Below are 27,226 nucleotides of genomic sequence, written 5' to 3' on the forward strand. Positions count from 1 at the left end.
AGATAGATAGATAGATAGATAGATAGATAGATAGATAGATAGATAGATAGATAGATAGATAGATAGATACATGTAACTTTTTAAACTAACAAAAATAAATATGACAGGTAGTGACAAACACTGGAGGAAGTAAGACATGTCAGGGCATTGTGGAAAGGGAATGAATCATCAGGGAGTAAATGACACCAAGAAGAAGGGAGCCTCATTGGGTGCCTAGGCAAAGAAGACTCCTGCACAGGATGCCAGGTCCAAGTTCCACAGGCAATAGCCTGGCCGGTCTTTGAAAGAGCAGCAGAGTATCTAGAGCAGAGTGGATTGGCCACGGGAAATGGAGTTAGATGGGGCTGGGGGACACTGAAGATCACGTGCTGGTCACGCAAAAAGGTTAATGTCTAGTTCCCAGCACACACACCAGGCAGCACAATCACCTTCCACTCCAGCAGAACCGGTTCCTTCTTCTTGTCTTGAAGGACACACACATAGAACACACACATGCACACACACAACACTCACACACACAGACGCATGGGTTTTTTTTTTCCTTTTTTATTATCATTCATTACGATTTATTCACTTTGTATCCCTGCTGTGGCCCCCTCTCTGGTCTCCTTCCAATCCCACCCTTCCTCCCTCCTCCTATGCCCCTCCCCTAGTCCATTGATAGGGGAGGTCTTCCTCCCCTTGTAGCCTATCAGGTCTCATCAGGACTGGTTGCTTTGTCCTCCTCTGTGGCCTGGCAAGGCTGCATCCCCCAGGGGGAGGTGATCAAATAGCCTGCTGAGTTCACAACTTTTTTTTAAATTAGGTCAGAGAAGAGGTTAGATGGCACAGGATCCAGACATCATTAAAAGTCTGGTTTTTACTTCAAGAGATTCTAACCCTGGAGAAGCATGCTCTAGGCCAGTGATTGTAATGGGAGCAAGCATTCTCAACCCTGGAGTGAAAATGGGCTAACAGAGGAACAAGGACTCTAGCTTGGAGGCTGTTGCAATAAACCGGGTAAGAGATTATGGACCAGATGAAAAGACTAGAGACGTGATGGGTGGCAGTATTCTGAAGAAGGTTGCTAAACAGGGAATGTGAGAGAAGGGGGAGTCAATAGTGACTCCAGGGATTTGAGGAAAACTACAGCATGACCCAGCAACAACTCCACTAGGTAGGCATCAGGAGAAATGAAATCAGTCTGTCAAAAAGATAGCCCCCCGCCATGCTGATCACAGCACAAAAGCCAAGAGGTGAAATCCACCCATGCTTCCATAGTGGGTAGATAGAAGGAGGAAACCGTGGTAGAGAGATACATGGGTACTCTTCAGCCATAGAGCAATGAATCTTGCTTGTCTGCAACTGTGAGGATGAACCTGGATAGCCTTGTGCTGAGTGTGATAAGCCAGATTCAGAAGGGAGTGCCACACACCCTGACTTGTGGAAACTGGAGGACTTGATGGCCTAGAAGTATAGTGTAAATGAATGATTAGCAGAAGCTAGAGGGGAGAGGGAAAGGGTGGGTGGGAAGAGTTGGTCTCCAGGTACAAAGTGAGAGGAAAATAAAGGATTTTGCCTCAGTACATAGTGCGGTGACTACTTTCGTTAGTAATGTAGTATAATTTCAGTTTCACAAAAAGAGAGCTTTGAGTGTTTCACTGAAAAGAATAAGAACTTCAGTGATAGGTATGCTAATTATGAAGATTTGATTATGTCACACAGTACATACAATATATATGTATATATATGTTCATTTTACATATTTATGTGTGTATGAGTGTGGGTATGTGTAAAACGAACTTTTATTCACCTGCTTCAGTTGTTGTCTCTGAGGCTTGCTGCCTCCTTCTGCTAACCTAGGCTTAGCCTTGGAAGCTTCTAGCCTTGGCCCAAAATGTTTTCAGCCTCTGAGACTTACTGCTTAATAAGCTCACCCTTTCTTATTACTGAGCTCTGGGCTGGCTGGTTCAACTCAGCCGTTCTGGCTCAAACTCCTCTCCCAGCTGACTTACTCAGTCTGGCTTTTCTCTCTGAATTGCTCTGTTTGGCCTCAAACTAACTTCTGTGATCTTTTCTAATCTTCAAGCTCATTCAGTCTTCACCTGATTTCTCTCTCTGCAACTTTTCTATTACAGTCCTGGTAAAACTGCCTCCTCTCTCTCTGCACTGCCTCTTAAGTAGCTTCCCTTTCCCTCTCTTCTCATGAGAATTGGGCGTATCCTATTCTGTCAAGTCTTCTCTGATTTGCAACTGTTTCTGCCACTCAATTAGACATCACTTCCAAACATGGATACTTCAGTCTACAAACTAACTTTACCTTCATTATTAGAGATTAAGGTATATATCACCATGCCTGAACCTTACCTTTTCTTTACCTAAAACTTGCTCTATCCCAGTCTAGCCTTGAACTCAGAGATCTGCTTTTCTCTGTCTCCTAGATTAAAGGCGTGTTTGTATGCCAGCTGGATCACACAGACCTAGAAGGTCTTTGGATATGATCTCTTGCCAGAGCAGCCATGTTCCGAATTAAAATTCTTCTACATATATATGTAGATGTATATATATATATATGTATATATATATATATACATGTATATATCCATATATGTGTATATATATATATATATATATATATTATCCTCCAGAACTTAGATAAGTATTATATACTGATTAAAAATAAAGCAAAAAGCACAAAAGAGAAAAATCTAAGAAGACTGCTAGGTATTAGGAGAAAGAAAGGAAGATCAGAGTCCCAGTTTGACATTCTTGTAGAGATATGGTGAAGTAGAGAGGCTGAGAACAGAATTCACAGAGGGTTCTGGAGATTCAGAAAGTGGTTCAGACCCATGGCAGAACAATTGACTTGCCAAAGACTAATTTTTACTTAAAACCATGAAACCTATATGCTCACCAAACAAGTGAAATCAAAAAGAAAGTGAAAAGGTCCAAGCATTAAACCCTAGGAGCACCCCAAGGAGACTCAAGAGAACAACAAGGACATAGGAGAAAACCAGAAAGAAAGTCAATCAGGAAGTCATCCCCTGCATCAAAGAATGCATGTCATGTTGGGACAGAGGTGAGCCACCACCCTGGCCAATATAGAACCACTGGTGGCACGAGAAGGAATAGAGCCCTCTTTTTTTTTTTTTTTTTTACTTTTTTTAAATTTTATTAATTATAGTTTATTCACTTTGTATCCCAGCTGTAGCTCCTTACCTTGTCCCCTCCCAATATCACCCTCTCTCCCTCATTTTTGCCCCTACCCCTCCCCCAAGTTCACTGATAAGGGAGGCCTTCCTCCCCTTCCTTCTGACCCTAACCTATCAGGTCTTATCAGGACTGGCTGCATTGTCTTCCTCTCTGGCCTGGTAAGGTTACTCCCCCCTCAGAGGGAGGTGATCAAAGAGCCAGCCCATGAGTTCATGTCAGAGACAGTCCCTGTTCTCATTACTAAGGAAACCACTTGGACACTGAGGAGCCATTAAGGCTACATCTGTGCCAGGGTTCTAAGTTATTTCCATGAATGGTCCTTGGTTGGAATATCAATCTCAGAAAAGACCCCTGTGTCCAGATTTTGTTGGTTCTGTTGCTCTCCTTGTGAAGCTCCTGTCTGCTCCAGTTCTTTCTATCTACCCCTTCTCTCATAAGATTCTCTGCACTCTGCCCAAAGATTCGGCTATGAATCTCAGCAGCTGCTTTAATACCCTGCTGATTCTTTCAGAGGCCCTCTGTGGTATGCTCCTGTCCTGCTCCTGTTTTCTCCCTCTTCTGATGTCTGTCCCATTTGCCTTTCTGAATGAGGATTGAGCATATTACCCAGGGTCCTCCTTCTTGCTTAGTTTTTTTAATGGAGAAGAAAAGAAGGTAGTAACTGGAGGAGTGAGGCAAAAGAGTTTATGATGCAAAAGACATCTTTGTGAGCTGTCAGGTAGCCTCTAGGAGAAAGGGGGAATTTGAAAGAGAAGAGCAACCAGAGAGAGAGTCGTTAGAGTGGTCCCATGGCTGGCTCAACTGAGTGAGATCCCACATGGAAGCTGGTGTGTTGGGCTCACTTTCTGCCGTGTAAAGTGCTTCATATGGTGCTCAGCAGTTAAGAACGGATGGATAGTGAAGTCCTAAGCTCATTCATTACAGGGAATGAGCTGATATGATCTTGTGATCAGAGTATACTAACAACAGTCAGATGCGTAGAATGCTGACAGTGAAACAAAGACAGTAACGCTGAATCATGGGGACTAACGTTCAAGATAGAGGGCTGTTGATAGTAAGCAGTCACCCGATGGAGAGTAAGAAGAACCATGGGTAACGTTTGCATTTGCCGTCTGCCAGAGCCTCGATCTCTTCTGGGACTTGAATCCTTAGAGATGTTCAGTAGATGTCTTGGCTATCTTTGCCCTTTTTCTTTCTTTCTTTCTCTTTTTTTAATTCAACATGATGAAAACCCTTTGTCTGTAGGCTCACAAATATCACATGACATAATGCTTCCACGCACTTTCTCGTATTTCTCCACATGCTTACAATGATTCCCAAGGCTGTTCTGTGGAGCAGAGCTCTGACAGGAACCAAAGGCAGGTGGGACAAGCAGAGCTGTCCATTCCCCTGGAGAAGCAGATGCAATGGGCAAATGGCTTTCTGACTTACGTTCCCAATTTGAATCTATTTCAAGCCTTAGTCACACAACCAAATTCCAGTGGAAGGAGGAAACAGGTACAGACTAAGACAGCAACAGAGTCCCCAACTCATATAAAAACCACATGTGCTGCCATTGAGAGTAAGTTTTTCCACATTTTTCATGGTCCCTTCAATTAGGAACTGTCAGCTGAATGTGTTGGGTCACAGGCACCTACATGACCAGTTGGCTTGCTTTTGGGTCAGTCTGAGAAGACTTTCCAGGTGCTTCTCCCAGATGCAAACATCTGAAATGCAGCTTTGCCTCCTGCTGTCTGTGATTTTCTTAATTCGTTCATGCGCCATACATATTCACACAATGTCAAAGCCTCCTAGCCTACTTCGGCTTATCATTACAGCCTTTGGAAAACATGACAGGATTCTTAAAAGGTAACTGTCATTTATTTGAAATGTTAGCACACAGCCCCTTTCCAATATTCCATGGGTATGAAGAAGCCATTGACTTGAGTAATCCTCCAAACGTTGTTGTTTTTCCCATTGTGTGTGTGTGCATGTGTGTGTGTGTGTGTGTGTGTGTGTGTGTGTGTGTGCAACATGAGTCCACAATGTATTCTCATGTGTTCTTGCAGAAGCCAAAGGGGAAGGGGGAACAATAGGCAACCTGTTCAATAACTCCCTCCTCACTCCCTTGAGAGGGGCTTGCACTGAACGTGGAGCCATGTTGGCAAGAAGGCCCTGCAGTGCTCCCTCATCCGCAGGACCCCACAGCTATGGGGTGGCGGACGTACACATGCATAACCCACGTCTAGCTTTTCATACAGATGCTGGGGGTCTGGGCTCAGGTCCTCATGCCTGCACAGCAAATGCTCTTCCCCACTGAGCCATCTGCCCAGCCCCCACTGTTAATTTTTAAAGTGCTAATTTTTGTTTGTCCTGAGCAAGAACGTAAATGTTTTAATTCTTTGGGAAGAGTGCACTAGGAAGTTTATAGATTCTGTGCCTCAGACAACCTATATTTAGGGAAGCAGCATTTCTAATTCAATTTACAGTGATGTCAAGAAACAACACGTATCTGCAGGCGAAGATAAGAAAAACACACAAGAGTACACAGTGATAGCTCTACTTAAATAAATAAACTTTTGGTACTAGTGATTAGGTACACAGGATTATTATATGTTTAATTGGCTAACGTGACAATTTGGAATTACTTCTAGTCACATTTAATTGGATTTGCAATCTCTGGGGAAAAAGAAATAGAGAAGCCTAGCAAAGAAACAGCCATAAAAGTAAACTGTTTTTCCAAGGGGTGCTAAGTAATGAATTAATATCCATTCCACAATACTTTTAATATCCCCTCAGCTTAATAAGACCAATGCAGTGACTGTTCGCACTACATCTGGAAGCTAATTCAATTAGACACAAACTTAGGAGGAGGGGATTATCTGTTGAATTGGAGGGTTTTTTTAATTTTCAGTTGTAAAATGCAAATTTAATCAGAGATAAATAATCTTTTAACTCAGGTAAAGTATGAAGTGCACTTAAACGCCCACCTACTAGCTCAGAGCTGTGATTGGCTTGGAAGTCTGCTAGGTACAGCATAGAGCTGCCATGAAACACAGCCCCACAAATATGGACCTTTAGGATCTGCTATTCGGTACATCTTTTGAGGCTTAATACAAAGGAACCAAAACAAAGCATAAACATCTCTGGAAGTTTTTAAGTATTCTTGGGTTTTTCAAATGGAAGAACCGTATAGAAGACAAATGGCAGCTCTTCCCTTCTCTTACAGTTTCAATATAGCTTGAGAAACGAATCCACCTACCTTCTACCTCCTAAAACTGTGTTTTGTTTTGCTTAGTCTTACTCCAGTTTAATGTGCCCAATGTAAAACCTTCTCTGGGGTTTGCGCGTACTGTCCATGACAGTTTGCCTCGGCCTTGTAAATTCATGGTACTTTACATCTCTTCTTCTTCCAAGGAGTGCCATGATTGCGGACTACATGTTCTGGCTCTGCGGAGGAAGTGAACACAGCGTAAGCAAGCTCATCAAACTGTATTGGCAGGTAAAAACTGATGCTCCAACAAGGGAGGAGGAGCGCATCTCATTTTCAGAACCAAAAGGAAGGACGGGTGCTCCAAGGACCATGGAAATACGTAGCTCTGGGCAAATCAATCAGATGGCACTGCTCAATGGTAATAAGGTGGATTTCCGAAGCTAATTTTTAGTGCAAAATGCAGGGTTGTAACACCTCAGCCCATACTTGAATTTTACAACTCAAACTAAATTTTAGACATCCCAGGAACTACTTTTCCAAACATTGTGTTTTGACATGATCCTTTAGAAAATGTAGTGTTTTCATACATTCTTCCTGAGTTTCACATAACTTAGGATAATGAAAAGATGAGGATTAGTTTATGGGTAATATTTACTGCTGAGAACTGGACAACAGCAAATATTCTGTCACTTGTTCAAAATGACAAGAGGACATCCCTTCAGAGCCCAAGGAGAGGCCATCATTTCTCAGACTTGTAAGTAATATTTGAGAGTCAGTAGTTCAGTCTCCTTCCATTTAAAATTCTCAGTAACTTATGTGTTTCCATTTAAATACTTGAAGCTCAATTTACCTACTATAAAAATAGATTTACAGTTTTAAATTAGCCCTGCTGTACTTGAGACCTGTCATCTAAAAGGGATTAAAAAAAAAAAAAAAAAGGATGGGTTTCAGATAAACACTTTTAATCCCAAAAAATATTTTTATAGTAATTAGATAAGTATTAAAAAAAAACAAACAAAAACAGCTGCAGGGGACTGAGTCAGAGTAAAGACATTAGGTTCAGGGCATCTGGCAGCTCACGCCACCCAAGCCCACTGAGGTCCCACATCTTCCTCTGCCTCTTGAGAGCACACGCATCGACATACATGAACCCCACACTGACACACACATAGACATACACATAATTTTAAAAGAAAATACTTTTTTTTATTTTTCAAGACAAGGTTTATCTGTCTTGGACTCATGTTGTAGACTAGGCTGGCCTTGAACCAACAGAGATCTGCCTGCCTCTACTTCCCAAGTGCTAAGCTTAATGGCATTCGCCGCCATGCTCAGCTAAGAAATTATTTTTTTAAACCAACTGTAAAAAAAATAGCAGGTATGGAAAACAAACCACCGATGTGATTCATTCAAGAGCAGGCATTTGCCTTAAGGATGTCAAAACTGTCTTAAAAGCAGCAAGAGAGGGTTTGGATTTCCAGACGTGATCAGCAAGTCTCATGTTTAGTAGATTCCTAACAAATGCTTTGTTTGAGCTATTCATTCACTAAACAAATATGTCCTGTGTGCACATTGCACTTTCTATATTGAACTAGAGAAAAATGTATCCAGAGTAGATAACAAAGACAAATTTAGAGCCTGATACTTTTAAGCAAAAAGAAAAAAAAGTTTTCTTTCTTTTAGTTTACAAAAAACATAATGTTTTCATTTTATTCACTTTAAAGAAAATAATCTCCACATATTGTTTGCAATGACAAAAATAAATATCATGAGTCCTTTATTTTGCTAGTCTATATTAGTAGGTGATAAGGAAAACACACTCTTCACTATATTCTTTTAATTGGAAATAACCTGTGCAGTGAAAAGAGCCACTGCCAGCAAGAGAAGCCTGACTCAAACAAGTGCTAACCTCAACTAGCAATAGACCCCAGGTAAAATCAGTCTCTGGCTTCAGCCAAAGAGGCTTCAGTAGACAGGACGGTACGTCTGGCTATTGAATCCCCCTTGGCAACTTCATTTATCAGTCCCATGATGCTCCTACATCATAGCATATAGACGCACAGACCACATCTATACATCATTTGTGAGCAGCCATTAAGCAGAGCCCAGGGAGGTGTTGCATGCCTGTTACCTAGCACTTGGGAGGCTGAGCAAGAAGAGCCTGAGTTCAAGAGTAGCATGGGCTGAATAGATGATCGCTGTTCTATCCTTTCTAAGAGAAGAAGTTACTATCTACAAGGGAGAAGGAAAGTACAATGACATGCATATGTAAATGCTCCGGTGAAATCCATTACTATATAAGCTAATATAACAATGAAAAAGCAGTTACTATAGTGTAGGTAGTTTCTAATATAAAATGGCTTGACTTGGGATTTTTTTTTTAACTTCGCATTTTTGGGGTTTTGTTTTTTGGGGTTTTTGTTTTGTTTTGTTTTTTGTTTTTCATTCACAGGACAGCACTCATCAATTTACATGAGATGGTCAATGTTTTATTATGGGATAGCCTTGGTACGAGAAGATTGACCTAACTAAAAACTTAATCTAAGTGTTCTGGGGCTAGAGAGGTAGCTCAAAGGTTAAGAGCACTAGCTCCAAAGGTCCTGAGTTCAATTCCCAGCAACCACATGGTAGCTCACAAAACCATCTAGACTGAAATCTGATGTGCTCTTTTGGCCTGAAGGCATATGTGCAGGCAGAGTGCTGTATAAAGAATAAATAAATAAATAAATAAATCTTAATTTTAAAAAAGGATGCTCTGAGATAACCAAAAACATTACTATTATTTGATGATAGGGAATCATCAATTCTGATTCTAAGATGATATTGGGGTATGTTTAAAAAAAAGGTTCTTAGAAAGACAAATGGGATGGACATTGGAAGTAGGAGAAAGCAAGTAACAGCACATGAGAATACTGCAAAGGGCCTCTGAAAGACTCTACCTAGCAGTGTATCAAAGCAGATGCTGAGACTCATACCAAACCTTTGGCAGAGTGCAAGGAATCATATGAAAGAAGGGGGAATTAGTATGACCAGGAGAGGACAGGAGCTCTACAAGGACCAAATATATCAGAGCACAGGGGACTTTTATGAGACTGCTTCTCCAACCAAGGATCATGCATGGATATAACCTAGAACCCCTGCTCAGACGTAGTCTATGGTAGCTCAGTATCCAAGTAGGTTCCCTAGTAAGGGAAACAAGGACTATTTCTGACAAGAACTCAATGGCTCTTTGACCTTCTTTCACCCCAAGAGAGGAGCAGCCCTACTAGGACACAGAGGAGAACATTTTAGCCAGTCCTAAAGATATCTGATAAGCTAGGGTCAGATGGAAGGGGAGGAGGACCTCCCCTACAGTGGACATGGAAAGGGGCAGGGAGGAGATGAGGGAGGGAGGGAGAGATTGGGAGGGAATGAGGGAGGGTGCTACAGCTGGGATATAAAATAAATAACCTGTGATTAATATTAAAAAATGAAAATTATATAAAAAAAAACTTAATCTAAGTGTTCTGAATGTATTCAAGATAGGCAAGTCCAGGCTGTAGCATTTGCTATGCTGGATGTCCTGAAGGCATTTCAGTGTAGATGGGTGGAGCTATGAGAACATAATAGCACCATAAGTCAAGGTGCACGTGCAATTTTCCTTTTCAAGTACATAAAACCCCTTCTCCTCTGGTTAGCTATTCTCTTCGGGGGCCTTAACACAGAAGCAGAAACTTTCAGAATGAAAAAACTTTTGTGCCGGTCTCCATCCACTCTGCGTATACTGACTGTCAAATACAAAAGAACTGATCTCTACCATGGTTAACTCGGAAACATCTTTCAGTTGTATTAGAACCACTTCTTTTTTTTTTTAGAAACACTTCTTAGATCGTCACTCCATCAAGGGGCAGAAATTGGTGTAACCGTCTGTGCCATACTGCCCCACATCACTCTGAATAGAAGCGTTTGCACATGTTATTCTGTAATAGCATCATCTCTTCAGAGGCAGAGAGGGTTGAAAAATAACGAGTGCTGGCTGCGCTAGAACATGCTGTCTTCCATAACAAGATGCCCAGTGTTCTGCCGCTGACCATCCCTGTGGAGAACACCTTAAAAGGTCATCACAAGACCGAGCTATGCAGTCAAATCGGGAGTGCTTAGTTGGGCCGATAATTGGTTGTTCTGAAGCAGATGCCTTATGTACATATATATATGTGCACATATATGATATATATGTGTGTGGGTGGGTTCCCCCGCAGAGGCCGGAGGAGGGGTCCAGATGCCTTAGCACTGGGGGTACAGGCATCTGTAAGCTGCCCACCGCAAGTACTGAGAACTGAACTCTGGTCCCCTGGAAGAACAGCAAGTGTTCTTTACCAGCATGCTCTCTCTCCTACCCCCGACAGGCGGTTATTACAAGAACTTTATCCACTTAGAAGCTCTATTCCACCCACAGCCCCTTGATGGAGGTTTAAATTGTCCAGGATCCTGTAAAGAAGGAGGTGGTGCTCTTCCCCTTCCGTAGAAAGCTCTCCCGTGCTCACTCTCAGCCATGTGTCCACATGACATTCATCAGTTTGCATGGCCTTGACTTCTGCAATGAGACTGCAGAAGCCAACCCTCTCTGAGCAGCCCATCTCGTGTAATCGGGAAAGGCAACAACAGAAATTTTGTTGTAAAACACCCACAAAAGAAGTGCAAAAACACCCCCACAGAACCGGGACAAGCTGCCTAATCTTCAGGTCATTCCCCACCTTAACTTTTTATTTTCTTTAATTTTTTAATTAATACAAATATTTCATTTTTATTAATTTTCATTAATTTGCAAGCTTCCAGCCTTCGATTCCCAATTGCAGTACCTCCTGAGAATCAGAGTTCTTCACACACACATGCACAAGAAAGAGATGGACAGACACACAAACACACAGAGTCAGAAGAAACAGAGGGGTGTTTATCTCATTGCCTTAAAAACTGCCCTAAGCACAATCAAAACACCAAAGCAGCATTGAGAAAGAATTATGATTTTTACTCTACTCTAAGAAGGTTATAATTTTCCTCATACAAGAAGTTGAAATATGTGACATAACGTCAATTTCAATGTTTCATTTTAATGGCAGCAAACAGTAAAACTTGGACTAATAAAATCACCAATTGCAAATGGAGTCAGAGCTCCAGTAGTTCACAGCATGTCATGTGTGTGTAAACACCCATCCAGAAATACCAACATCTTCTATTTGAATTCATATTACATCACTTCCTTTCTTAGGCCACTGAGGTCTTAACTAAGGTGACATCATCAAGGTTGTCTGTGCCAGTGATTTCTTCCCATTTTAAGATAAACTATTTGCCATGTTTCCGGAGAACCTTGCCAGTCTTGGCCCCAGGGCTGATTAGAAAAGGGACAAGAAGGAGGTGTGCCTAGCAGTGCTAACCACAGTTGACTTTAGCATCTTCACACCAAAGATTCACCTCACTCACAAGGCTAAGATACCAGTCATGACAAAGCTATGTTCTGGAATGAACCCATTATCAAATTATGTGACGTTTTCTTTCTTTGAAAAAAATTAACCAAACAATCCTTTGAGGCCCCCTTTCTTTGTAGATACTGCTCTAATAGGAAGAAACATTGTGGTGCACTCTTGCATCTATCTACACAAAATGCTCCTGAAAGCTTCCAATGCCCTAACTTGGCTCTGAGAAAGCCAAGGACTTGCTCAGCAGGAGGGGCCCCTCTTTGGGGATTGTTGGAAAAGCTGTTGACACCAACACACGCCTGTGCAGAGAGCCTGACATGCGGAGCCTCTTTCTGCAGTGAAACAGCAAAGGCTGACGCATGCCAACTTCACAGGTCCTCCATCTGTGCAGAAAACACTAAGATGTCCCACCAGTTCAAGTTGTAGTTGGCATTGAAATGTTCCCCGTCTCAAAACTATCAGTGGCCTGTATAGCTTCCTAAGAAAGCTCACTGGAATGCTGTTTGCTTTTTTTTTTTTTTTTTTTTTTTTTTTTTTTTTTTTTTTTTTTTTTTTGCTGTGATTCTTCTAACTCTCCAAGGACAAAACCAAGAACTGGACTGTTCCTTCTCACATGCCCAAAATATGCAGTGCACTTCATTGAGTCCTATGGTATTCCCATGCACATGAGGGTTTGAGCTTCTGATCCACTCTTTCTCTTTACGCAGCACACTTTATTACTGCAACCCTTTTGTCCTTGATATTGGGCCTAAAAGAGACATCTGCTGCTTCTAGCACTGAAGGCAAAAAATAGCCCCAAGCATGTTCTTGTCGTGAGGTGCTCCCATCAACTTTGCTACAGTCATTCAAACTTGAAAAATTTACAATTCAGTCATCCGCCACTTAAAAAGCTGATGAAGTCCTTTCTTATACACTCGAAAATTGTCTTCATCATTCATTGCCATTGACTATGTGTAAACACAACAATCATTCTAGCAGAGGTAGACAAACAGACATCACTCTGTCTTGAGGGACCACACATAGCATTTCTACTGGTCAGCAGTATCTCCTTCCTCAGCTCCAGTTCCCCATAGTCAACAGAAGCCTGAAAATACTAAATAAAGGCCAGGCACCTTGATCTCAGCTTCTGTAGGCAGAGGCAGGGGGATCTTTGGGACTTTTCCACCAGCTTCATCCTCATGGTGACATCCAGTCCAACCAGGGACACCTAGTAAGGCCTTGTTAAAAGCACAGGGAGAAGAAAGGAGAGGGAGTATGAGAGAAGGGGAAGAAGGAGGAGGAGTAAGAAGGAAGGGAGGAGGGCATGGAGGGTACTAAATGTATGTGAAATTGTATGCCATTCTGAGTAGCATGATGAAGTCGTATCCCACCTGCTAAATCCCACACTAGCCATTTCAGCCAGCAGACCATTGGTATACAGTATCGAGTTCAGTTGGCACATACTCTTAATAATTACCCCAAATACTGAAACGGTGACTCACGGTGAAGTGCACCCTTCAAATAAAACAGTGCAGGCGCAGTAAGATATCCTGAGAGAAAAGGGTATCACCTAATTTGTAGTTTGTCATAACTGTTCTATTTGTTACCAGTCTCTGTTGCTAATCTCTCATTGTGCCCAAGTTATACACTAAGTGGGGGAGGGGAGTTGTTTTGTTTTATTTTGTTTATTCGCTTTATATCCTTATCACAGCCCTCCCCCTCCTCTCCTCTTGGTCCCACCTTCCTACCTTCTTCCCTCTTTCCTCCTCCCTTTCTCCTCAGGAAACACACAAACACACCAATCCTCTGGGTACATCAAGTAGCATCAGGATTAAGCAGTTCTACTTCCACTGAGGCTCAACAAATCAGCCCAGCTAGGGGAAGTGATTCAGAAGCAGGCAACAGAGTCAGAGACAGCCCCTGCTCCAATTGCTAGGGGACCCTTATGAAGACGAAGCTGCCCATCCACTATGAATGTGTAGGGGACTTGGTCCAATCAATGTATGCTCTTTGGTGGTTCAGATTCTGTAAGTCCCCATAGTCCTTGGTTAACTAACTCTGTTAGTCTTCTGGAGTTCTTGTGCCTTCGGGGTCCCTCAATCATTACCCCCAACTCTTCCACGAGACCTCTGAATTCCAACTAATGCTTGGCTGTGGGTCTCTGCATCTGTTTATATCTGTTGCTAGGTGGAACCTCTCAGAGGAGAGTTAGGCTAGATTCCTGTCTGCAAGTATAGCAGAGTACCATTAATAGTGTCAGGGGGCTGGCTCTCTCCCTTGGAGTGGGTTGCTGGAAAAGGGCTGATAAACTAAGTTTTAAGATAGATCTGAGCATGGAGGGAACATGCCTAATTTATGTAGGATTAGGTACAATCCATCGTTTCAATCATCTATTGGGAGAATTTTGGAATTCCTCCCTCATAGGTTAGAGGGGAAACGACTGTATTCTGCCATAAGATATCTACAAAAAAGAATTACAGGACTGTAAAGTAATTAAAGCACACACCACTGCTTAATATTCTGTCTTTCTTCCATGGTGCCATCAAAGCACCTTTCAAAGTGCCTCTCAACAGTATGTTGTTTAATCAATCAGTCAAGTTAGTTTGACATGAAGCCAAAACCAGTAGCATCTATAACATGATTATATTTTTCGCTGTTGTTGTTTTTCAATTAAGAAATTCAGTGATTATGCAAAGAAATGCTAATTGCCCTGATTTGTTCATTGTGTGTTGTATATAAGGATCTAATGATCACATTGTACCATATACATGTGTATATGTGCTGATTATAAGTTGCATACCTATGCACACATCATAGGAATATGAAAGAAGGGAGGTCTCACAGACTATATACTCATTTCCCAGTGCTATCTGGAAAAGTGATGATTCTCTTAATAGGGTTACACAGTCTTTAAAATGAAAAAGAGCAAAAGGAGGGGAGATGAATTTCATTAGTTATGAAATCATTTGACATTCTTCTGCACATGCAGATATGTTTTAAATTCTAAATTGTAGATGATTTTTTTTTAACTGCCATTGAGTTTGAGACTCATCAAACTATAAGGAAAAGGTTGCAGACTTCCAAGATCCTTTGGAGTGGTTGGTTCCCATGTTCCCACAAAAGTCCCAGGTATCTTCTCTTCTGTCCAAGATGGTCATCAAGGAACCTGAAATCTCTAAATGTCTGACGTGACCTGTGAATCATGTAGGACGCTATCCCTGGAATTAGTGGGTAGTCCAAACTAATAATAAGCCTCATTTTCTACTTTTGGGTTTTTTTTTTCCTCGACATTGCAAAATCATCCCAATATTACTCATTTACTAGGTGAAAACTTACATCTCTACCTCAGAACAAAAATAAAACCTTCAACATGAAATTATAGGTAAAGCAAGGTCAAGGAACCAGGAACATCTATCATTATATTGAATAAAACACCTACATTTTCTAGGAAAGAAAAAAAAAATGTTCCCTAGAGATGTGCCTCCGTGTGAAAACTTACCCACAGAAAAGTACAAAATAGAAATGTCACATGATTGTTTCAGCTAATGGCCAATCTTCATTATCTGTTTGTTTAACTTGGCCTTGCCAGTCAAAGGGTTTGTAAAAAAAAATTCCTAGTGTCTGAAAACAGCCTTGTTACTGAAGATTATTCAGATTAATCATAATCTGAGAAGCGCCAAAGCCACTTAAGCAAAGATATTCCTCCATCAAATGCCATGCATTGTGTCTACTCTCCCACGACTTGGCACCAACTCTCTAGTCAGCCTCAGGTCAAGTGCAAAATAAATTTGATGTGGGAGAGCTTAACTCAGTAATGGTTGACCTCTGAACACAATGGTGAAATTTTGTTTTTCTAGTCTCTTTGGCAAAGTGAAAATACATCTGTAGAAGGAACAAGAGTAGGAGAAAAGTAAATTGAGAAAATTGACAGAGTATCCTGAAGCTGAGCAAATGTAGGTGAAGCAGAAGGACCCTGAAAAGGCAACACAGGTCCTGTTACTGACTTCAGCTCACTCCCTGCAGGAAAGCGAACAGATGCCCTGCAGGCAAGAGGGACGATGCAGCTGCAAGCTTGGATCTGCTGCTTTAACACTCAGCTTCATTTCTGTATGGATTGGCTAATGCTGTGATAATGCCATGTGTGACAATCACTAGAAAACTCCCAGGAACCAGGTTGGCTCTGATTCAGATGATCCAGGCTAGTCTTTCTTAGGCTCAGTTCCAAGCTTTCGAGAAGTTCAAGTGTGTTCCCCACATCCTTCTACTTCCTTGAACTAATAGTTACCTGCTGTGTGTTCTTATGAGGAAATGTGGCATTCCAAAAGAAATCCACAATATACACAGTCATTAAATCCTCTGCCCCAAGTGTGCTTGTTCATATCAAGAAAACCAAAGGAAACTACACTATCCAGCCCAAGTGCGAGGGAAGTTCTGCCCACCGAAGAACCAAGACAAACTCATGAATGCAATATTGCCACAAGAAGGGGGGGGAAGGGAGAGGACACCAACCAGTATGCCTGTGTTGTATCTCTTAGTTTAGGCTTCTCTGTGATAAAACAGTAGGCCTAACCCAGTGGATCTGAAACACCAGTGTCTAGTAGCAACTGCATTAGCATCACCTGGACTGGAGTGATGATCCTGTTTTGTTTTGTTTTGTTTTTTTCTAATTTTGTGACCAAACTTGCATAACAAAAAGCAACTTGGGAGAAGAAAGGGATTTCTCTGGCTTACAATTCCGGATTACAGTGTATCATTCTGAGTAAGGAACTTCAAACAGCTGTACATCACATCCATAATCAGGAGAAGAAAGAGAGTAATGCATGGGTGTGCACTAGCTTGCTTGCTCATTTGGTTGCTTATACTCAGCTCCGCTCTAATATAGTTCCAGACTTCCACCCAGGGAATGGTGCCCATATTAGGTTGGGTCTTCTCACACTGATTACTTAGTTAAGACCATCCCCCTACAGGCCAACTCTCAACATATAACATCCATCACTGAGACTCTCTTCCTGGAGGATTCAACAGTGTGTTGACAATTAAATCTTAACCATCAATGGTGCGGACCCACTAACACACCCGCCCGCACCAAGTGATTCCAACTCACTGCTCTTGGACTCAATGTCTGGAAACACATTTCCGGTTTGCTAAATTCATGGTCAGCTTAGCCTACCATGCAGCTGAGCTGCAGCTACATGAGGGTAGAGGGCTGGGAGAGTCTGCCTCTGTCCGGCCACATTGTAGGAGGCCTCCTGTGAGCTAGGCGCCTCATGCTTCCAGCTGTCACATACGAGTACCTGCTGTCCTCCACCCACCATGAGTGCTCCCCCCCCCCACTGGTGCTTCAGTACCCTTGCATGCATTCAGTGTCACACCCAGACCACAATGGACACTGAAGCATTCTGAAGTCACTTGCCTGCAAAGAGATTTGTCTATTGAGATAGGCAATATTGAAATTCCCATTTTACAAAATGTCCTATTTTTTCAATTAAAAGGCAGGCTTAAGAGGAGGTGTCCAAATTGAGATGCGAGGCAAATGAGAGCTTCTTTTCCTGGCTCTTGGGGAAAAAAAAAAAAAAGATAAATATGGAAATGAATTTCTCATCTAATTATTCATTCCTGTTTATATATTCTTTAATGATATGTTTCCATGGTTACCAGCGTTGTTAAATGCTGCCTGTGTTTCATTTTGCTTTGATGCTATTTGAGGCGGCCTGCCAGTAGGAGAGGTTCACTTTTAACTGAAAGGTGTAATGAGGCATATGTTTGATCCAAGGTTGAGTGTTCCCATGAAGGAGATAGTGACCGTGACATTGTTTGCTGGTTGTGTGATTTTGTGGAGTTCTTCGGTGCTGTTCTGTGAGTGTCTTAAGCATTAGGCAGAGAAGAAAGGGGAAGGCAGAGAGTGGGGGAGAGAAAGAAGGGCACAGTCTGAACCACACACATATAAATCCACATTAACATGGTAGTGACATGTTACCCATTTGATTTGTCCGAGTGAGTGGAGTTGCTTCGCCCTCGCCCTTCTCCAGACAGTACCCCCTTTCTCCAACCACACCTGCATGCTTAGTGCAAAAGCCTCTCCCCAACAGAGTGGAGTGCTTATTTCCCCTCAGTGTGGGATTCAGCCCAAGTGCCATCTCTCCAGAAGCTGCTTGCCTCTGATGCCCTAAGTCTCTGCAGAATAAATGGCTCTTTTGTCAGCCTCCAGATCACACAAGAACCTGGAGGCAGGAACCCCTGCCAGTGCCTCAGAACGTGACTGCCGGGGGAAGCATACTGCCCTCCTGTGTTGGCACAGATCTTCAGTTGCACGTAGATCTTTCCGATTCCTCAGAGAACGGTAGCAAGAAAATTACTCGTCAGCTCCTCCTAGGCAATGCTTATTCTGTTCCAGCCTTTGGAAATGTGTGGGGCTGTTAGTGGCCCTGGTTTGGTTTTGCAACCTGGGTCTGTCAATGACCCAGGAAGCTAGCTCACAGTCAAATTCTTCCTGTCTCACTCTCCATCTTTCTGTCTTAGACTTTGTCTGTGTCTCTTTTCTCTCTGTCTCTCTCTGTGTGTCTTTCTCTTTCTCTCTCTCTCTCTCTCTCTCTCTCTCATCTTCTAAAAAAAGGCTTTAGGAGTTTTGGATGGTTTATAAGGAAGAAAGAATAACCTCTAAATTTCTTTGCATTTTCTCTCATTTGAGAATGATATTGGTTCCAGAGATGGCAGCAATCTTAGGCTCCTTCTATTCAGGCAAATTGAAGCCTGGCTGCTTGGCACCCAGTTCCTGCATCTCCACTCTTAGGTTGCCAGGAGGTTGTTGACACAAAGACTTTGCATTCCAGTTGAAATCTGCAAAGGCCACTTCCTTCGTTTTTGTTTGCATCTGAAAAAAAAAAAAAAAAAAAAAAAGAAAACTATTATGAGCAAAACCAAATTTAGAGGTTTTATGACTATCTTTTATTATTCCCACAGGTTTTTATAAGTTATTGATTTACAAGCTAGCAGAGAAATTGAGGTCACTTTTTTTTAGCAGTTGGAGATGTACAATTACTATCCCATGAAGTCATGGTATTTTTTAAGCTGTGCTCACCCAGGTGTAGGATAATCTGTAAAACTCGAAGCTTTTAATGTTTTTTTTTTTCTCAGCCATCCTTTGGACAGTGTTGTGTACCAATTAAAAAGTAAGTTCTCTTTTCTTCAATTCATAAGATTGTATTTTCTTCTCTAAATTTTGAAGACATTCTGTTTTACCTGTACCTAGGTTGAATAATTTTCCTTTTCATAACAATTTCCCTTCTCCTAAATAATGAGACCTTGACATTTCAAATGTCAACCTTTAGCATATGACATATTTGATTTTTTTCAAGATCATAAATTAACTATGAAGCTAACCTATTTCTTTTTACAAGAAAGCTTAAGTGTTCTTATATGTAGTGCTGCCTAAAGTAGAGGTCAACAGCCTGTGAAGAACAGCAACCTCCAGAGAACCTTGGGAGGGTTATTTCAAGCCAGATCTAGAGGTCTGAAAAATTAGTTAGTATGCAAGTCTCCATCTCTCAGCCCTCAGAAGCCTATGTCACAAGTGAGACTATCAAGGCCACATAAAGTTCATTTGTAAGACCATGAAGGTAGCACTTTTATTAGTATCACTTGAAGCTCTTGGAATAGAGTGCATGGAAATACAGTCATATATAACAAATATTGATTTATATATACATACACATACACACACACACACACACACATATATATCAATTTTGGCAAAGCCATTGCATTTACCATAGACATATAATTATTCCCTGTCTAAGACATCTTGATGTTAGATGACATGATCAATAGTCATATATAGGAAGCCAACAGCCTCATAAAACCAGATTCCTGAAATCTGATGGCGTAACCTGGAAGAGATTAATTGCAGGCAAAGATGAGAACTGAGAAAAGATAGGAAATGTCTGGTTGCCAGACAAGATTGAAATTTAAAGGAAGACAAGAAATTACGGAAAGGCAGGATACCAAAGACGAATGTCAAGAAACATCAGCAAGCGTGGTCTTCTGTTTAGGTGGGTTCCAGACATTGGCATACCTCCTGGCTCTGTGAACAACATATATGCAGCTCTACAAGGAGCCATGCCTTTGCATGAAAAACTGCTTGAACTTTTGCTTTCTACCTAGGATTTCACTCTTGTCCTCTGGAGCCATAGGCAAGTAATCTTTCCATACTTGGAAGTCCATCTTGGTTGGACCCATTTATGGGTCTCCAGAGTCTGATGGCTCAAAGCTTGAGATTCTGATGTAGCTATAACTCAGTTCAGTCTACCTTCTCTCTTGAAGCAGCTGTTTGAACATCACACCATGGTAGGGAATAACATGTTGTAAAATAAACTATTTTCCTCACCTACAAAATAGGAACATGGCGAGCATTTAGTGTTATCTTAACAAATATTTAACCAAATGTACAGGGAACACCCATCTAATTAAAATGACCTTATGTCCACAAATTGAAAGAAGCCCACATAAACACAGTATGTTGTCATTTGATGACAGAAGTTAGTCTTTGCACGTCACATCCTTTCAATTCTTTCAGTGGATGCTTCCTCAAAGTCATCCCTGGCCTTTTCCACTAAAGTTGTCTCACATAGAAGTAGCCTAACTTATAAAACAAATGTTTAGGCAGAGGATCCGAGATGGTGGTGGACCATCCAGGGTATCTGAACGGCACCTCAGCAGTGAGATCAGAGTGACTAGTAGGCCATACTGTGGACCTCAAAACCCCAACATCTGTGTTTCTCATGTGAGAGGAGAACCCACAGGGAAACATGAGGGTCCATTTTCAAGACACTCGGACGAATCTGAGAAAAAAACCCAGTCTCCTGCCCCGCATTTCCAGAGCCCTAGGTCACTCGCCCAAGCCCACCTTCTGTAGACACCTTCATGGTACCAGAGGCTCATGGCTCCAACCTTGTGTGTTCACTCTTACTGTCAGTGGAGTGGATATCTTCTGGTACAGGGGGTGAGGCCCTAAGCCCAGGTGCCCACTCTCACCATCCCTTGGACACGTTCTAGTACCTGCTGCTCGAAGCCCCAAACTCAAGCACCCACTCTCACCAACCTATGGGTCAGAAACTTTACAGTACCAGGGGCTGAATAGCTCCAAACTCTGGGCCCACTCTCACCATCCTGTGGACACCTTCTAGTACCAGCAACTCCAGGTTCCAAACTCAGAGACCCAGTATCACTATCCCTTGGAAAGGATACCTTCTACCACCTGGGGCACACAGCTCCAAACCTGGGCCCACTCTCACAATCGTGGGCAAGTGCAATGCTGGGCTTCCTGACATGGGACCCTCTGAAGCAACCCAGACACTCCTCCAAGTCTCAGCCTGTCTCTCCCTAAGGAGACCAGCAAGACCTCTGAGCTCATAAGTTTTCTAAAAGAGAGGCACTCAGCAAGCACAAGTGCCTGGGCTCACTAACCTCAGAGCAGGAAAGCCAGTGGCAGGATTCTCTCTACAAAAGAAAGATCCCTAAGTCCCTGAAGAATCCTCATGCTCCCCAAGATCAAACATCTGAGGAGATCCACCATGGGCAATTCCCTGAGAACCTCTGCCAGTCCAAGATCATTCCCACCAATCTAAGAAGGGATCCTACAGGAATATCCAGCTTCCTACACAGAGCCCTTCCCAAATCCCCAAGAACTCCTACAGGCAACAGGATCTAACACCCAATGCCAGAGACAACCAGATAGCTAAAGTTCAGCGTAAAAACCAACATGGCATCTCCAGAAACCAATTATCCAAAGGCAAACAGCCCTAGATGTCCTAACACAACTGAAACACAAGATAATGACTTTAAATATATGCTTATGAAGATAACAGAGAAAATGAATAAAATCCATGAAGAAATACAGGAAGATTCAAACAGACTGAGGCCTTTAGAGAGGACATAATTGAATCATTGAAAGAAATAGATTAAAGTTCAAACAAGCAACAGAATTGAATGAAAGGCAGGAAAATACAAACAAACAGGTAAAGGAAATCAACAAAATGGTTCAAGATCTGACAATATTAATAAAGCACAAACTAAAGAAATTCTGGAAAGGGATAACTTAGGGACTACAGAGGTAAGCATCACCAACAGAACACAAGAGATAGAGAAAAGAATCTCAGATATAGAACACACAATGGAAAAAATTGATGCATCAATCAAAGAAAATGTTAAATCCAAAATCTCAAGGACACCATGAAAAGAAGAAACCTAAGAATAATAGGACTAGAAGGAAAAGAAGATTCACGGCCCTAAGAACCAGAAAATATCTTCAACAAAGTCATAGAAGAAATTTTTTTTCAATCTTAAGAAATAGATGCCTATAAGCATACAAGAATTCTACAGAACAACAAATACATTAGACCAGAAAAGAAAATCCTCTCACCACATAATAATCAAAACACTAAATGTACAGAACAAAAAAAAAAAAAAAACATTAAAAGCTGCAAGGAAAAAGGCCAAGAACATATATAATGGCAAACTTATCAGATTCACACCTGACTTCTCAGCAGATATCATAAAATCCAGAAGTACCTGGACAGATGTCTTGCAAACCCTAAGAGACCACAGATGCCAGTCCAGACTACTATACCCACCAAAACTTTCAATTACCGTAGATGGAGAAAATAAGACATTCCAAGACAGAACAAAACTTAAACAATATCTTTGCGCAAATCCAGACCTATAAAAGATACTAAAAGGAGAACTCTCACCTGAGGAAGTTAACCACACGCAAAAAAAAAAATAATAATAATAATAATAACTTCACTACAGCAAAACCAAAAGGAGACCAGTATACAAACACAATACTGCAACCAACATAAAAAAAAATTTTAAAAAAAAGGATCAATCACTGGTCTCAACATCAATGGACTTGACTTTACAATAAAAAGACACAGACTAAAAGAATAGATGTGTAAACAGGACCTAACATTCTGCTGCATCCAAGAAACATACCTACAGCACAAAGATAGACATTACCTGAGAGTAAAGGGCTGGAAAAAAGGGTTTCCAAGCAAATGGTCCTAAGAAACAAGCTGGAGTAGTCATTCTAATATACAATAGACTTTCAACCAAAAGAGATGAAAAAGGACACCTCATACTCATCAAAGGAAAATTCCACCAAAAAGACATCTTAATTCTGAACATCTATACCCCAAATACAAAGGAAGCCACATTTGTAAAAGAAACATTAACAAAGTGTAAACCATACACCAATCCCCCCACATTAATAGTGGGAGACTTCAACACCCCACTCTCATCAAAGGACAGATCAATGAAACAGAAGCTAAAGCACGACATAATAACACTAACAGATGTCCTGAATCAAATGGACCTAAGAGACATTTACAGAACTTTTTATGCGAACACAAAAGAATATACCTTCTCCTCAGGGAACCTTCTCCAAAATTGACTATATAGTCAGTCACAAAGCAAGCCTCAACACATACAAGAAGGTTGAAATAATCCCTTGTATCCTATCAGACCACCATGGACTAAAGCTGGACTTCAGCAACAACACAATGAAAGCAGTGCTAAGAGGAAAGTTCATAGCACTAAGTGCCTCCAGAAAAAAAAATGGAGACATCTTATACAATCAATTTAACAGCACACCTGAAAGCCCTAAGAAAAAATGGAAGCAGACATGCCCAAGAAGTGTAGAAGGCAAAAACAATCAAACTCAGGACGGAAATCAATAAACTAGAAACAAAGAAAAAAATTCAAAGAATCAACCAAAACCAAGAGTTATTCTTTGAGAAAGTCAACAAGATAGACAAAGCCTTAGCTAAACTAAGGCAGAGAGACACCATCCAAATCAATAAAATCAGAAATGAAAGGGGAAGTCATAACAACGGACACTGAGGAAATCTAAAGAATCTTTAGGTCTTATTTCAAAAGCCTATATGGCCACAAATTTGAAAATCTAAATGAAATGGACAATTTTCTTCACAGATTCTACTTACCAAAGTTGAATCAAGATCAGATAAATAAACCACATAGTCTAATATATCTAAGGAAATAGAAGCAGTTATCAAAAGTCTCCCATCCAAAAAACAGAAAAAAATTCCAAGGCCAGATGGTTTCAGCTCAGAATTCTACCTGACTCTCAAAGAGCTAATACCAATACTCTTCAAACTATTTCACAAAATAGAAACAGAAGGAATATTACTAGATTCATTCTATGAGGCCACAGACACCTTAATACCTAAACCACACAAAGACCCAACAAAGAAAGAGAATTTCAGACCAATTTCCCTTATGAACATAAACACGAAAAATCTCAATAAAACACATGCAAACAGAATCCAAGAACACATCAAAGATATTCTCCACCATGACCAAAGTAGGCTTCTTCCCAATCATGCAGAGGTGGTTCAATATACAGAAACCCTTCCATGTAACTCACCTCATAAACAAACTGAAGGGGAAAAAAGCACTTGATCATCTCCTTAAATGCTGAAAAAGCATTTGACAAAATCCAACACCAGTTCATGTTCAAAGTCTTGAAGAGATAAGATATACAAAGCAGGGTAAAGGCAAGCCTAGATATACAATACACATTAAGCCTATAGCCAACATCAAACTAAGTAGAAAGAAACTTAAATCATTTCCATTGAAATAAGGGATAAGACAAGGCTGCCCACTCTCTCTGTATCTCTTCAACATAGTACTTGAAGTCCTGGTTAAAAGAATAAGACAACTAGACTCTACCCAGCAGGGTATTAAAGCAGATACTGAGCCTCATAGCCAAATTTTGGGCAGAGTTCAGGGAATCTTATGAATGAAGGGGGAGATAGAAAGACCTGAAGGAGACAGGAGCTCTACAAGGAGAGCAACAGAACCAAGAAATCTGGAGACAGAGGTCTTTTCTGAGACTGATACTCCAACCAAGGACCATGCATGGAGATAACCTACAACCCCTGCACAGATGCAGCCCATGGCAGCTCAGTATTCAAGTAGGTTCCCTAGTAATGGGAACAGGGACTGTCTGACATAAACATAGTGGATGGCTCTTTGATCATCTACCCTTGAGGGAGGAGCAGCCTTACCAGGCCAGAGAGGAAGACAATGTAGCCAGTCCTAATGAGACCTGGTAGGCTAGGGTCAAATGGAAGACCTCCCCTATCAGTGGACTTGGAGATGGGCATGGGAGAAGATAAGGGACGGAGGATGGGATTGGGAGGTACTCTGGGAGGGACAGCTGGAATGCAAAGTGAATAAACTGTAATTAATATAAAAATGAATAAAAATAAGAAAAATTGTCAGAACAGTTAAAAAAGAGATCAAGGGGATACAAATTGGAAAGGAAGAAGTCATACTATCACTGTTCACAGATGATACAGTAGTGTACACACATGACCCCCAAAATTCTACAAGGGCACATCCTACAGATGATAAACACCTTCAGCCAAGTGACTGGATACAAAATTAACTCAAAAAAAAAAAATTCAGTAGCCCTCCTGTATACAAAAGACAAACGGGCTGAGAAAAAAATTAGAAAAACAGTACTCTTCACAATAGACAAACACACACACACACACACACTATAAAGTATATTGTTGTAACTCTAACCAAACAAATGAAAGACTTGCATAAAAATAACTTCAAGTCTCTGAAGAGGGAAGTTGAAGAAGATGTCAGAAGATAGAGCAGTAGGATTAGCATAGTAAAAATGGGCATCCTACCAACAGTAATCTACAGATTCAATTCAATTCCCCTCAAAATACCAACATAATTCCTTACAGACATCGAAAGAACAATTCTCAAATTCATATGAAAAAAAACAAAACAAAAAACCAGAATAGCTAAAACAATCCCGTACAGAAAACGATCTTCTGGAGGTATCTCTATCCCTGATCTCAAGCTGTACTATAGAGCAACAGTAATAAAAATGCATGGTACGAGCATAGAAGCAGACTGGTGGATTAATGGAATCAAATCAAAGACCCAGAAATACACCCACATACCTACAGACACCTGATTTTTCACAAAGAAGCCAAAAAGATACAATGAAGAAAAAAGACAGCATCTTCAACAAATGGTGCTGGTCTAACTAGATGTCTACATGTAGAAAAATGAAAATAGATTCATATTTATCACCCTGCAAAACACTAAAGTCCAAATGGATCACAGACCTCAACATAAAACCAGACACACTAAATCCGTTAGATGAAAAAGTGGGGAAGAGCCTTGACCTCATTGGCACAGGAGACAACTTCCTGAACAGAACACCAACAGCACATGCTCTAAGATCAATAATCAATAAATGGGATCTCAAAAAACTGAAAACCTTCTGTAAAGCAAAGGACACTGTCAACAGTACAAAATGACAACCTACAAACTGGGAAAAGATTTTCACCAACTCTACACCCAAGAGAGGGCTAATACCCAGAATATATAAAGAACTCAAGAAATTAAACACCAACAAACCAAATAATCCAATTTAAAAATGAACATGCCAAAGTTCATTGGCAAAGGACCAAGAAACCTCAATCCTACACATAAACTATAAGCAATTGAGGAAAACTAAGAGTGAAAGAGGTGGTTTATTCCATAAAAGAGCATACCAATTAGTGGTTCATTAAAAAACTGTCAGCTCTGTAAACATTCATACAAGTCAAATAGGAACTCACTTAATATATTTGAACTCAAATATATAGTTATCTGTCCCAAATATTTGTGAGGGCTGTATGCTGGGGCACACGCACGTGTGCACACACACACACACACACACACACACGTGTGTATATGTATGTGTGTGTGTGTGTGTGAATGTGTGGGTGTGTGTAAACATAGGTCATCAATAACTCAGTAAAAATAAAAGACTTTGAAGGATTATAAGTTGGGGATATATGGGAGGTTTTGGAAGGACAGAGGAGGGGCAAAATGATGCATCTATGTAATAATGTCAAAAATAAAATAAAATGGAAACTTTGATCATAAAAAAATGAGCTAAACAGAATTTTTAACAGAGGAATATTGAATGGTGGAGATTCAGTTAAAGAAATGCTCAGGGTCCGTAGTCACCAGCGGAATGCAAATCAAAACTACTATGAGATTTCATCTTACATCCATCAAAATGACTAAGATACAAAAACTCAAGTGGCAACACATGCTGGAGTGTCTGTAAAGAAAGATGAACCCTCCATTGCTGTTGGGTGTGCAAACTTGTACAACTATTTTGGAAATCAATCTGCTGACTTCTCAGAAAATATGAAATAGTGCTACCTCAAGACCCAGCTATATCACTTCTGAAAGATGCTCCAGCATACAATAAGGGCATTTACTTAACTGTGCTCATATCTTTATTGGTAATAGCCACAATCTGGAAACAACCCAGATGTCCCTCAACTGAAGAATGGATATAGAAATTGTG

At 41.0% G+C, this 27,226-nt stretch overlaps 1 protein-coding gene across 1 annotated transcript in view; it reads left to right on the plus strand.

Moving 5' to 3' along the window:
• The window catches only part of Spata16 (spermatogenesis associated 16), a 293,192-nt gene that overhangs the window by 173,172 nt on the left and 92,794 nt on the right, over positions 1–27,226 (plus strand). The window contains exon 4 of the mRNA XM_055626224.1: positions 6,589–6,673. Within this exon, the coding sequence (XP_055482199.1) occupies positions 6,589–6,673 (85 nt within the window). The remainder of the gene's footprint in view (positions 1–6,588; positions 6,674–27,226) is intronic.

The sequence above is a fragment of the Psammomys obesus genome, unplaced genomic scaffold (assembly GCF_907164565.1).
Source record: "Psammomys obesus unplaced genomic scaffold, mPsaObe1.curated_primary_1811, whole genome shotgun sequence".
Classification (NCBI taxonomy): Eukaryota; Metazoa; Chordata; class Mammalia; order Rodentia; family Muridae; genus Psammomys; species Psammomys obesus.